The following is a 13784-nucleotide window of genomic DNA, read 5'->3' as shown; positions in this document are numbered from 1 at the left end:
ATCAGCAAGGGCACTTTTCCTCTGCCTGACTCGGGCACTGTGAGTAGAGTTAACGTACATCCCAATGCTGAGCACCAGACGCTGCACAGTGAAATTCTCCCAAGTCCGATCTTGTTGAAGAACCCACCCTCCACCAACATTGTCACCAATGCTTGGTCCAGAAATGTTTGATGAACAAAGCCACAAACTTTACATAATACATAGCTTAGGACCCAAACCAAGTGGATAAGAACTAAACTATACCTATTAATTGCAAAAAAACAAAATAACGTATGTTAAGTAGAATAGCATTTCCATCCATTCTTTTCCTATGACCTACCTCTGCTCTGCCCAATTACACACACATGCAAAACAAAATGGACTATCTAGACACCTGCAGGAAATAGTGAATCAAGAAAATGAAAACAAAAAGCATCTATAAGAAAACAACAAACAACGTCAAAACAGATGCTACTAAAGCTACCACAACCAATTAAAAGTCTTTTTATAATGAGATATCCAGAAAACTTCCTGGCTATATTGAGAGAGAGGGCCCACTTCACTTTATCCTGGTGATAAAACAGGCTCACTGTCCAGATTTTCCTAAGTAGAAAGTGGACTTCTAATTAAAGATGGTAGATTGAAAATACACATTTAGCTCTGCTCCCTATGGAAGCTATTCTAAAATGAAGTGCCTAAGTGCACACATGAGCACAACACGCACATATTCTTTTCCCCCCTGACAATGGAAAGGAGAAAGAGAATGGAATCAGTGCCAAAAAAATTTTGGAAAGCAGACTGGAAAAGGGTAAACAATAGAGTCCATGCATTTTTTTCTATTTTATGTTTACTTTGCAACCTCTCCTATGGGTGGGAGCCCACCTCTTCTTAACGTTTAGCAGAAGTGAAGAGATTGATCCATTTGAACCCCAATGATATTCTGGCTTTGCAGGAGGAGAGGATTCCTAGTTAAAGCCAAGCCATGCAAAGTCTGGGCTGAAACTGACAGCACTGGCCAGCATGGTTTGCTCCTAACAAAGTTTACATTTTATTATGTTATCCTTGGCATATAAGGAAGTAGGCAGGGGCTTCCCTGGTGGCGCAGTGGTTGAGGGTCCGCCTGCCGATGCAGGGGACGCGGGTTCGCGACCCGGTCCGGGAAGATCCCACATCCCGCGGAGCGGCTGGGCCCGTGAGCCATGGCCGCTGAGCCTGCGCTTCCGGAGCCTGTGCTCCGCAACGGGAGAGGCCATAACAGTGAGCGGCCCACGTACCACAAAAATAAATGAATAAATAAGATAAGGAAGTGGGCATTCAAGCCTTTTCTTATAACCCCAAATTTCTGCTTGGATTTTACTATTCAACCATTTTCAAACGAAAACTGTACTAGGCTCAGTATTGCCGAGTTTTCCTAAGTACATCATTCTTCAAAGTCTAAGAGTTCCTTTCTCCTCAATGAAGATTTGCTTACCAACTCCAGCCCATAATAACTTGGCACTTCTGCACTTTTATCTAAACCATAAACAGTACTTTATCAACTATATGCATATTCTTGTTTCACAGGTAAAGTTTACCTCTGAAAGTAAAATCTGTACTCAATTTAAGAGGAAAAATTATACCTCATACTTTTCTCTTCATCTTCTCAGACAGGAAACAAATCAATATTGGGGGACAAAAATTACTTCTAAACCCACAATATATATTTAAATGAATACTATTTTGAGGCCAAATTCATAAAATACTGTGGAAATATGACTTCTTTAACTTTCTATTTTTCTTAAAAATTATATACCATCACTAAAGAAGGTCAGTAACCAGTCACTAAAGTAATTATTAAGAAGTGAAACTCCGCATTCTTTTTGTCCAGCTTTTTCTCTTATTCACTTTGAACAGCAACACTTGGAATAAATCTGTGAAAACTATACCCTCTTAAAAAACAGCAGTGACTAAAACTGTTGGATTATATAAAGAGGCTGGTATCAAACCTCTAGCCAGATGAGCACACCACATTTTCTAAGTATCTTTTTAAGAAACTAACAAATACCATTTCCATTAAAACTTATGTAAAGAACCATAAGCAGCAAACCTCTGTAGGTTAGCAGATTCTCTGTGAACTATTTGCCTACAATGAATTTTGACACCTGATTCAGACAAGCTTTCTGTGCTATAGCAGAAAAGCTTACTAGAGTATTACTATTTGATTCACTTTAAATTGCTGCTGAAATACAGAAAGAGATCAGTGAATATAACAAACAGATCACAATAAGACTCAGATTGTTTCCTATGTTAATAAGTAGATGATGCACAAAACTAGACAACTCATAACAGGTTAAAATGGCATATCCTGCAAATATAGCACAGTTATGAAACGTAGTTCAGTTAGTAGTTTTGAGGCTGTCTCTCTAGAATTAAAAAAAAAAAGAATAATATTCCTAATCATAACAGAGTTGATGTGAAACTCTGTTGCAGAATATAACAAATATAAAAATAGGAATCTGACAGATCGTTTTTCAGTACTTTCATCATGTAGCCACCTTGCATGAAGAAACTGTTCTTCTGACCAATCCAGTGCTTTTTATAGACTGTATTTTATTATGTTATATTGCATTTGATCCCTTTAAGATTCAAATGTTAGCATATTAAAGTGCTGTAAATAGGGATGATAAATTCTGTACATGTTTCCACTAGGCCACAGAGCCTTGATCCCCTGCGGAAAGGATGGATGGAAAGAATGGCCCCAGCTCGAGCTTCCGTGAAATAAATTCAACAACGCTCACAGGTAAAGGCAAGATTCTGAAATTTCTGTTCCTCCATTCAAGTTCCTGCACACAATCTCCATAGAAACCTTGGTTGGGGGGAATAGGGAGACAGGATCAAGGAGGAGAATATTTGGCAAAATTTCCTAATAGTTGAGAAATAAAAACTGTCAGAAACATCTTTAATTTGCTCAGGAGAAGACTGGAAAAGAGACTGGAAATAAAACAGTAATGAAAACAGAGGGATTCCCAGCGTAAGGGGTTTAACAAAAGATACTGTTTCTTGTTGAATGAGAGAAAAATAAAATTACGTATCATTTGATGAACTCTGAAAAGGAGTTAAAATTTTTTTAATGCCTACTTATGTTAGAGAGCAAGAAAACATATCTGAACAGATTTTAAAGTACAAATTTTATTCTGAAAATGACTTTCCCCACTATTTCAAATGTTATTCAACCTTCAAATAATTTTCATTCCAAAACAGGAAAAAAAATTCAAAGATCTCGTGCCTGTTCTACTGTCACCCTCAGGTGAGAGTAAAACTTAAGTGGCAAATTACTGAGGAGTCAGCTTGCCTGGCAGCACGTGTGAGAAAGGGGCAGGCAGAGATAGACGCTGCCTTCAAAATTACCTCAGGATGGTTACTCATAGTGAGAAGTTACTTTCAAGTGTCAATTTAATGCTTTCAAAAACCACTGATGCAAGGGCAAAAACGGCAATCCGCAGATTTTGAAACCAAAAGTGGGGAAGACAAAGGAGAACGAATGTGGTTGAATTCTTGACGGCTGAAAAATTAAAACCATATCATTCTTTATTTTGCTCAAGAGAAAAAAGGAGCATTTGAGAAAAAGAGGCAGGAAGTAAATAAGGTGTTAATTATACTCTCCTCTCCAAGCCCAGCCTACACCCAGCCAGCCAGCCATCTGACCTGTGGCAGCTCAGATTTGTGTGAAAGAACTCTTAGGCTTCTGGGAGTCCACATTCTCGCTATGCTGTGAGATCCCGAAGGGCCAAGACCACTCCTTACCCACGTCTGCATCGCTCTCACGCCTCGTCGGTTCACAGCCTTTATAGAAATTTAATAAATCATTTTCATTTATTTAAACCCATGAAGTGTTTCTACAAGAAGTTAGCCTACTGTTTCTAAGCGCTTAAAAAGCAGGGCAGCTGTGGATAGAAGTAGTAATATGAGAAGGTGGAGGATTAAACACACACGCGCGCACACACACGCACACAAATCTTTTCTAACTGTAAAGGATGGAGAGAAGAACTGGGAACACAAACGAGCAAACACAATCATTTAGCTTAGATAAGGATAAAAGTTGTATACACATATGAGAAAGCAGAGAGAAGTCAACAATAACTTTTTATGAGTAGCGCTAAAGGCAAAGTCCTGCGTTGATGCCCTATGGGGAGACAGAAGAAAGTTCTTTTTCTCAAGGAACTAACAATCCAGGTGAAGAAACAACATAAGCATGAGAAAAATCAAACAATAATACAAGAGTTTAGCTGTTGTTCAACACAACAATACAAGAGACTCTCACAAGGCAGCACGTGATTGTCCAACTACTGGTGAAAACAAGTTCAGAGGAAGAAAAAACATCCGGACAGCTGGATCTAAGTTGGACATTAAAAGATTGGGGGGAATCGTGTGGACGGGGAAATTGAAATGGCAGAGATGATCTGATCAGAAACTTGAGGGAAGAAAGGCCAGACAATTCAGTGTCTTCTTAGAAGACCAATTTGGCTGGCAAGGGAAAACACAGAAAATCCTATACTAATAGATCAAAAGACCACCTGAGGTCATACGCAACAGCGTCCTGAATGCCCAGCTAATGAGTCCGCTCTGCTCCTGTGAACCCCTCATGTTCTTCAAGCTGGACCAAAGTATTCAACTACTCACATGGCATGGCAACCTTTTCCCATTTACTAAATAAAAATTACGTTATTGGATAGAATTATCACCTTAAACTCCTTTTTGAGCTTAAGGGATAAATGGAGAGTTAACCAGAGACATTCCATCTGGACCTATGTCACTGGAATTTTAAATGGCATATAATATATGCCAATTAAATTGTTCACAGTTCTATTTAAATCATATTTAAATCTAACGCTATTTTGCAGGAGCTTAGAGGGCCACAACTTCCAGATCCGCTACAAGATGTAGACAGTTAAAACTATTTAACTCGTAAACCTAGCAAGGGTTGATTATACAGAAGTCTAAAAGAACAGCCTTGGAGGGTGACAGTAGACATAAACAATCAAGTAAGTAAACAAAACCCTCAAAAGCAATGATAACAAATTGGATTTCTGAGGCCAGTACTCTGCACAAGAAAGGCAAGAAGACCTTGACACATTCTACTGCCTGATAAATAGTTTTATCAACAGAACACTGAGGAAGAGCGCCTACATTCTGACAGCCTTATTCATAGCACTGAGAAAAAATGGCACTGACATTCCTGTGTGGGCAGGAACAATGCCCTCAATTCTCAGACAAAATCAACACGTGGGAAAAACTTTCAGATGCCAGAGGAAAATGTGAGCAACTCTAACTCAGAATGCACATTCACTTATGCTTCCGAAGTCTTACAGGGACTTTCACATTTATTTTCAGACTTTAAAAATATATATACAGACTTATCAGCTGTAGTAAAGCCAGCTCAATCCTAGAAATAGAGGAAGCAAATATTTTCATTCTTACTTTGCAATCTGAGAATAGAAGAAAAAAGAGGAAGTGACTTCCCCAAGACATCCAAAGAGTCAAAAGAAAAGTAAACACAGATCTCCTGACTTTATATCCATGGCATCAACTAAATCTTACTGTATTTTTCCTTAGAGGAAGGAGCCCTGCTGTTTTAACACATGGTGTATGTAAATGACTTCAGTGGCAATATCACAAGAGTCCTCCTATAGCAGAGTCCCTGGAACAAGCATGCAAAATCCAGGAGACTCCCAAAAATTCTTTACCATTAAATTCTGGTACCAAAGGGGCTTGTCACATACCATTGCATATCTCAATGAGATAAAAATAGACATAGCAGAGAGTAGAAATTATAAATTTTCTTCATTAAAAACAATAATCTTGGGCTTCCCTGGTGGCGCAGTGGTTGAGAGTCCGCCTGCTGATGCAGGGGACACGGGTTCGTGCCCCGGTCTGGGAGGATCCCACATGCCGCGGAGCGGCTAGGCCCGTAAGCCACGGCCGCTGCGCCTGCGTGTCCAGAGCCTGTGCTCCGCAACGGGAGAGGCCACAACAGAGAGGTCCACGCACCGCAAAAAAAAAAAAAAAAAAAAAAAAAGAAAAGAAAAGAAAAGAAAAAGGAAACAATAATCTTCAAACTAAAGATTTTTTTTTCCAAAAAATATTTGAGATCTCACTTTATTATTGAGATGACAGACTAGTATACAAATGTAAATTGTAATTTTTACTAACTTTAATGAAAAAATACTTCACGCAAAGATTTGGAACAAATGCACAAGAGACTCGGCCTTGCGTCAAAATTAATGCATGGCTTAGTAATAAGCCTATTGTCACATAAGCCAGAAATAACATTAATTAAAGTCAAGCCATTTCCATATTGTTTTTGTACTTAACTAAAATCATTCTCCAAAAATGCACCATTATCCAATATTTATGCTCATAAATACTGTGTGTGTGAAGCATTTTTTATGCACTTAGTATTAACATATACTCTCTTCAAAAGAATGCAGACTTCAAAGATAACAGTTTTTGAAAACAATGTTGCCATGGCTCCCTGGGCAGTTTTCTCCACTTAATTCCTGAGGTTTGAGAATACGTTCAGATGGTCCACGGGAGAAAGAATGTAGAAACAGAGAGCCAGGAAAGGGCAGGGGGCTGGGAGGAGGATAAAAAAGGCTATATGGAGATCGATCTATCTATTTTAAGGGAATAATCTGTGAAGCAGAGATGATATTAAGACACCAAATAAACAAAAATATCCCCAAGAATTATGTTTCTTGATTTAAAACTTATTCAGTTAATACAGTAACACTGACATTAAATGGTATAAAAAGGGTATTTTTGTTGTCCAAAGGTACTGACAGATAACAAAAACAGGAATCTGCCTAACTTTCCCAATGCTCTAATCACATCGATAAAACCCTATCTATAAAGACCACTGGTGTGTAGCGTAACCAAGGCAGTGGATAAAAAAAAGTCCCCCTTAAATTACTGCAGCCATGTTCTAATATCGAACAGCATTCTTGACCTTGCTAGTTCTTTTATACTAATAACTTTACAACCTCTGGTCCATTTCTTCCAGCTCCTTTTTGCTCTATCGATCAGTTTTAATCATCTTATCCTGGCATTTCTCGCCTTGTAGAACTTCATCCTACTCTACAAGGTCCCTATTAAGTCAGGCTGTTCCAACTCCTCAAGACCTCCTGTACAGGCCATGCTTCCCTCTACTGTTGTAGGTGCCCTAAGTGAAGGCATTTAGGCCCTCTTCAGTGGGCATGCTACAATCTAAAAATCTAATTGAAAATTAGATACATGTACATACAGAAAGAAAAACAGCAAGCAATAACTATAGGCCTCTAAAAAGCCATGAAAGACATAATCATCATCTTTAATGACAGTAAGCAGCTGGAAACAAATCTAATCTCCCCAATCAAATAAAGTAAAAGTAGTTATTTCCCACACTGTATTCACTTCCTTAAGTACTTGCAACTTCATTTATAGTCACAGTTTCCCACAACATACTTCCCCCCAAGTAGTCCTCAGACACCCGTTTCCGGTACAGAGCTACAGAACGACAGCTAAGCAGCATCAGCACATCACCCCATCTGCCTAAGGTCAGTACTGGAACTGGGAAACGAGAGCGTGCTCAAACCACGTGATGGCTGTTCTTTGGGCTCTGCTCCTGATGAGGAAGTAACAGCAGTGTGATCAGTATCAGACCCATTCTAATGATACTGAGAACTCAAAGAACCTAGATAGGAAGGAGAACTGGATAAAAGAGAAATTAATCAAAAGAGGAAATACCACTTATAACGCCTGCATTGTAACAACTAGTGTGACACTGATGAACTACAGCCTCTGGTCAAAATATACAGTCACTGCCTAGGTTTCCAGGTGCGTAAAATCTGCTGTGCGGTCACATCACTTAAGTCTACTCAAATTTTGTTCTGCTTTGTACTTGACAGGAAAAAAAAAAGTTTACACAACACTTATATGGACACGCTTATTTCAAATGTATCTATTATCCTCAAAAGTACATTCTTATAATGGTATATTAACTAATCACTTATTAGCTGAAAAGACAACCTGTAAATTAATACAGTCATTGAAAATAAAGACTCCTCTGCTTCTCCAACCAATTTAAGTTGAACCATAATGGGATGAGAAAATATGAAGAACTGAATGGCAACTAAAAGTACAGTATTTCAAAACTTATACATTCAACAAGAGGTACCTGAAAGGAAAATTAGAGCCATGAAAGCATAAAGCATACATTTTTTCCCAAATATTCAACTCAAGAAACTGGGGGAAAAAACAGAATAAACTCAAGGATAAAATAAAGAACAAAATGTTACAAAACAGAAAAGAAACAAATAAAACCAAGCTGCTTCTTTGAAAGATTAAAATGGTTAACTCTATAGCAAGAATGATGAAGAAAGCACAAATAACACAAGAAATTAAAAATGAATCAAAATCAAAGATACAAGATGAGAACACTACGAACAACTTCATACCAACAGATTTGTCAAGTTAGATGAAATGGGCAGTTCCACTAAAAATATGAATTACTGAAACTTATTCAAGGAAAACCAGAAACAGACTATTGGAAAATAAAACCCATGATTTAAAGAAAAAAAAAAAAAACACCTCCCAACAATATTCTTCCCAAGACAGTTTTTTGTTTGTTCGTTTTGTTTGTTTTTTTTAATTTGGCCATGCTGTGGGGCATGCAGGATCTTAGTTCCCCGACCAGGGATCGAACCCGTGTCTCTTGCAGTGGAAGCGTGGAGTCTTAACCACTGGAATGCCAGGGAAGTCCCTCCAAGACAGTTTTAAAGGCAAGTTTTACCAGATCTCCAAAGAACAGTTAAATCCCTAATTTAGGCAAATTTTTCCAGAGAATACTAAAGGGAAGCAACTTTATGAGATTAGTATATAACCCAGATAACAACATCTGATGAAGATAATTTGATAAAAGAAAATTAAAGGCAATATATGCAAAAACCCTAAATTAAAAATACAAAATCAATGCCAAATCATCATGAACAAGTAGTATTTATATTAGGAATTCAAAGACAGCTTCATGCTAGAAAACAATGTAAATTACAACATTAATAGATTACAAAAACATATGATCCTCTCAGTTGATGCAGACAATACATCAGATAAGATTCACTACCTATTCATGTCTTTCACCACCTATTCATGAAACTTTCTAGTTTAGTCTTAGAAACTAAGAAAAGAATATCCTTAATCTGAGAAAGAATGCCTAGTTTTAAAAATCCTAGAGCAGTCTTAGAAACCTAAACAAAACTTATAAAACGATGCTCAGCCTCCTGAGTTGTAAATTATAGGATTATTTCCATGGTTTCAATTATTTACCATGCTCTTCCTGTGACAGGATCATACTTGCCCACCTACTGTCATCAACCTTAACCACAGGACTTGCTTGGTTAATGAGATGAAAGTGAAAGTGGTACATACTACTTCCAAGCAGAAGATTCAAGAGCTATAGTGTGGTTCTGCCATGTTATCTTTCCCCTCTATTGTGAGACCAACATTTCCCAGGTGGAGCATACACCTTTAATCTTGGTCCAAAACTCAAGAAGACATGGAACAGAGCCCACAGCCTACCCACCAAGGGCATATAACATGAGCAAGGAATAAACCATTGTTATTTTAAGTCCAGAAGATTTGGAGGTTGTTCATTATTGCTATTGTTGTCTTTATTGTATAACCTAGTAAAAGTTGACAGTGATCAAATAAATGCTAATTAAAATTTTGAGACGATATTTCACACCATTATGATAGGTCAAAATTAATAATTCTAATAACAAAAAGTGCTGATGACAATGTGGAAAAACCTAACAGTGGTTGCTGGTTGGAATTTAAATTGTCACAACCACTTTGGAGACCGCTTTGCCAACATCTGGGAAAACTAAAGAAGTAAAGCAGCATCTTAGCAACCTAGCAATTCCCTTCCTAGGTGTCTACCCTGCAGAAACTCTTGCACAAGTAAATAAAGAAACATATATAATAATGTTCACTGAAGCACTGACTGTTATACTATATAAAAGAAATTGTGCCTCAGCAGGGGAATAGATAAAATAGGTTAGTCACTCAAAGGAATACTATACAGCAGTTAAAATGAATAAAGTAGATTTACACGTGATAAAAAGACAAGTGCAGAGAAAGAGGAGAGATGGGAATAAGACTTTAGCAATACCTTTAATGCTTTATTTCTTTTAAAATATATCTAAAACACACGGCTAAATGGTGACATCTGGTTAAAATTTTAATGATAAATATACAGCTCTCCTATTATTTTTATATTTTCGTGTTTTTTTAAATATGACTTTTTTTAAATGACAGAGAACAAAAATAGATTTAAACCATAAAGCACATTGGTCAACCATGAGCTTTGGTGACAGATGACAGGGGCCTTCAAGATTATCTAAGTAATCCTATATTCTAAAGATAAAGTCAATTTCTGGGCCTCAGTTTGACCCACAGAGGTTGAGTAAGTGACTCAAGGTCACATAACAAGTTATCAACAAGTTGATTCTCAAAATCTAGACTTCCTAACTTCTAGGATAGGTAGGAAAAATGAGGGACATGTGATCAAAAACAATGTAACTGAGTCAGGTTCAGAACACGGTTCTACTGTTTCCTTACTGTCCCTACCCCTACTACTGAGAGATATACAGTATTATTCTCTCTCTCTGAGAGCTTTAAGGATTTTTAATCATCTTTTGTACTCCTTTTCTCAAAACAACTAACATAGCAGAACTGTAACTACATGAGTAAAATTAAGTTCTACATAACTAATACAAAGGTAAACGTTAAGGACCATGAAGCAGTCATCTTAGTAGTTCAGCAGTCAGGTCCACGACCTTCACAGTCAAACTGCTGGAGTTGGAATCCTGGTTCAACCACTAACTAGCTGGGAAACTTTGGGCAAGTTATTTAACCTCTTTAAAGCTTACATTCCCTCATTTTGCAATGGGAATACCCATAATAATACCTACCTCATACAGAGTCTTATAAATATTACACGAGGTAACTCATTCAAAGTTCTTCACACAGTTCTTCAGTAAACATTAGCTATTAGTATACGTCATGTAAATAAAGTAATTTAGCTATGAAAAGCAACAGGCTCTTTTGATTGTCATAAAATAAGGCATTAAATGCTTTAAAAAAATTACATTGGCTTTGGTCAGCATCAGTGCTAATCAATTATATGCTTTGCAAATCAAGAGTGCTTTTTAATTAAATGAAACTAAATTAAATAAGCTAGATTTTAAATCATTGTCTGTCTCGGGATGAAAACACTTGGGATTAAACTGCTGAAATTTCATTACTCTGAAATTTCAACCTAGTGCAATGTTTCTCCTCAAGTGAAACACTTATGGCCATGGGTAATATTCAAACTATTTAATGCCCATCCACAACAGACACCAGCCAATACACATGACCAGTGCAGCCTGGCAGAACATTGGCCCTGCTTACCCTTAAGGGTCAGGAACTATCGTTTCTAACGGAAAGGGTGACCCTCTTCTATGTTTTCTTGTTTTGCTTTTTTTTTAATGCAGAATTGCGACAAACTATCTTATAGGAACACAAAATCTATTCACTGTGCCAGGCCACAAATGAGGGCAGACGATACTTTTACTTGTCATTCCACACATCAAGATAGTTCTATCAGCTCCCAGTCTCACCTCCAGGTCACAGCTGTACTCGGTGCCATCTAGGAGGGTCACTTTGCACTGAACAGTTTTGGTCTTCTTGGTGGCTTTCTGAGAGGCCTTCTCTGCTTTTAGCTCATTGGTCTGAACTTCCTTTGTCTCCCTTTTTGCTGCTTCATCTGATTTGTCCTCCTGTATTTCCTTTACCTCCTCCTCTTCTCTCTCTTTACTTACTTCTTCAACAGGCTGTGGAGGAAAAAAAATTAAGTTCATACTAAAGGTGACCAATTTGCAGAAGGCAACACACAAAAAAGGAAAATCTTAAGTAAGAACTGTTATTGTTATAAACACTGCGAGCCTAAAAGACTTCAAAAACTTTGCCAGAAGGGGTATTTTCCTACATTTTCTTTCCCCCAATCCACCTCCAATTTTCTCATTTTGCCAATTTGGCAACATCAGCATTAAATGAGTAAAAGAAACTACGTCCCAGCAACCACAATTTAAATACCATGTCAAATAATATTTCTAATTACAATTTCATACCATGGCAAAACCGAGGCTTCATCAGGCAACCAAAAGGCACACACATACAAATCTACTTCTTCCTATCCACTGAACCCCTAAATAAATCAGATACAAAGGTGCATATTATTTAAAAGGAGAGGTAGAAGGATTCTGAGAGTACCTGTCTAACCCTAAAATGAATAGATATGACTTTTTTATGATCTGCATATACAGGGGATTTTTTTTGCTTTATTATTTTGAAAGTTTTAAAAGGAATAACAGGAGAGGGCTGTGGTAGACCCTCGAAGACCCATATTCCAGATACAGTAAGCCAAAGCAGTATCTTAATATAAGATCACTGAAAATGATTCAAAACAAATCCTTTTTGTTAACATGGTTACTCCATCAATGCTTTCACTTCCAATCACTTCTCAAACACACTTTGTGTCTCCAGACTGCTCACCACAGGTTTCTCTTCCTTGACGTCGACCTTGATCTCCTGTTGTTTTCTCTGGGCTGTTTCTTCAGCGTCACCCTTGGCCTGCCTTTCTTCTTCAGGAAGAGATTCCTCCTTATCTAAAATCTGCTCTTCCCCAACAGCTTGGGTAGGCTCTTTTTTATCTCCTCCGTCTTTGGCCACTACTAAGTTATAGGACTTTTGTTTCTTAAGCCACGGGGGTATGAATCGAGAAATCCCCCTGCTCTCAGATGGATCTTTCTCTTTCTTCTGGCGGCGTGGACTACTTTGGCTTTCAGCTGGAGGAGGTGACTGGGAACCTTTTTCCTCCTCTGGATCAGATGACTGATTCTGCTGATTTTCTGCTACTTCTTTCAGTTTCTCCTTGGTTGCATCTGCTCCTAACTGGTCAGATTCTTTCTTCACTTCAGATGCGGAGCCCACTTCAGTAGTCATGGTCACAGCTTATTCTATAAACAAAACAAAATCACCAAAGGTTATTTTACAAACTCTCCCAGTTTTAGTTTGGAGGCAAGGGGCAGGGTAAGGAAGGGTGGGAAGGGGAATGGCAGAAAGATGACAGGGAGGAAACAAATTTAGAAAAAGAAGGTTCAGAAGCACAAGAGACAAAGGAGACTGCTTCCCTTAAAGTTTATAATTCTCTATCAGAATCAAAGAACCAAAACTAGCACCACAATAGAATTAACTCTCCGATTCTGTACAGAGAAAACTTCAAAACATCAAAAGCTCTAGAAAGATTACTTTTGTTTGATTTCATCTAGCTATAAACAATAATTCACCCCAAAAATTCAACTTTTTCAGGAAAATTCAATTTTTTAAGGAAAATTACCTTTCTCTATACTTGGTATTCCTTATTCTACAATATGAAAATGTTACTGATAATGCTAGAAAATTCTGAGACACATTTCACTGCAATTTCACACATTAAAACCAAAACTTTTTAAAATGTTAGTTATTATAAAAATGAATTTTAAGCGTTGGGGGCTTAATTGCGAGATAACTAAATCTGGAACAAAAATATCTTCTTTTTTGTTCCAATATTAAATCCCATAATTCACCATCACTATTCTAATGCAAAAATTAGTCTTCTAAGAAAGGCACTAAAACTATAATCAAAACTCCAAACCTCCATCCCACCCAACCTCATAGACAGTTTTCCTAGTATATGTGATTATAAGAAA

General features: G+C 37.6%; 1 protein-coding gene across 1 annotated transcript in view; it reads right to left on the bottom strand.

The window, feature by feature from the left end:
* Nucleotides 1-13038, bottom strand: part of EPB41L2 (erythrocyte membrane protein band 4.1 like 2) — a 96572-nt gene extending 83534 nt beyond the window's left edge. Inside the window, exons 1-2 of the mRNA XM_065889232.1 lie at nt 12589-13038; nt 11655-11867 (exon numbers count right to left, since the gene is read on the bottom strand). Of these exons, the coding sequence (XP_065745304.1) occupies nt 11655-11867; nt 12589-13038 (663 nt within the window). The remainder of the gene's footprint in view (nt 1-11654; nt 11868-12588) is intronic.
* Between the last annotated feature and the right edge of the window lie 746 nt (nt 13039-13784).

This window comes from Phocoena phocoena, chromosome 12 (genome assembly GCF_963924675.1).
Source record: "Phocoena phocoena chromosome 12, mPhoPho1.1, whole genome shotgun sequence".
Classification (NCBI taxonomy): Eukaryota; Metazoa; Chordata; class Mammalia; order Artiodactyla; family Phocoenidae; genus Phocoena; species Phocoena phocoena.
The sequence above is the reverse complement of the archived record's forward strand: the minus strand, read 5'-3'. Positions and strand labels throughout refer to the sequence as shown.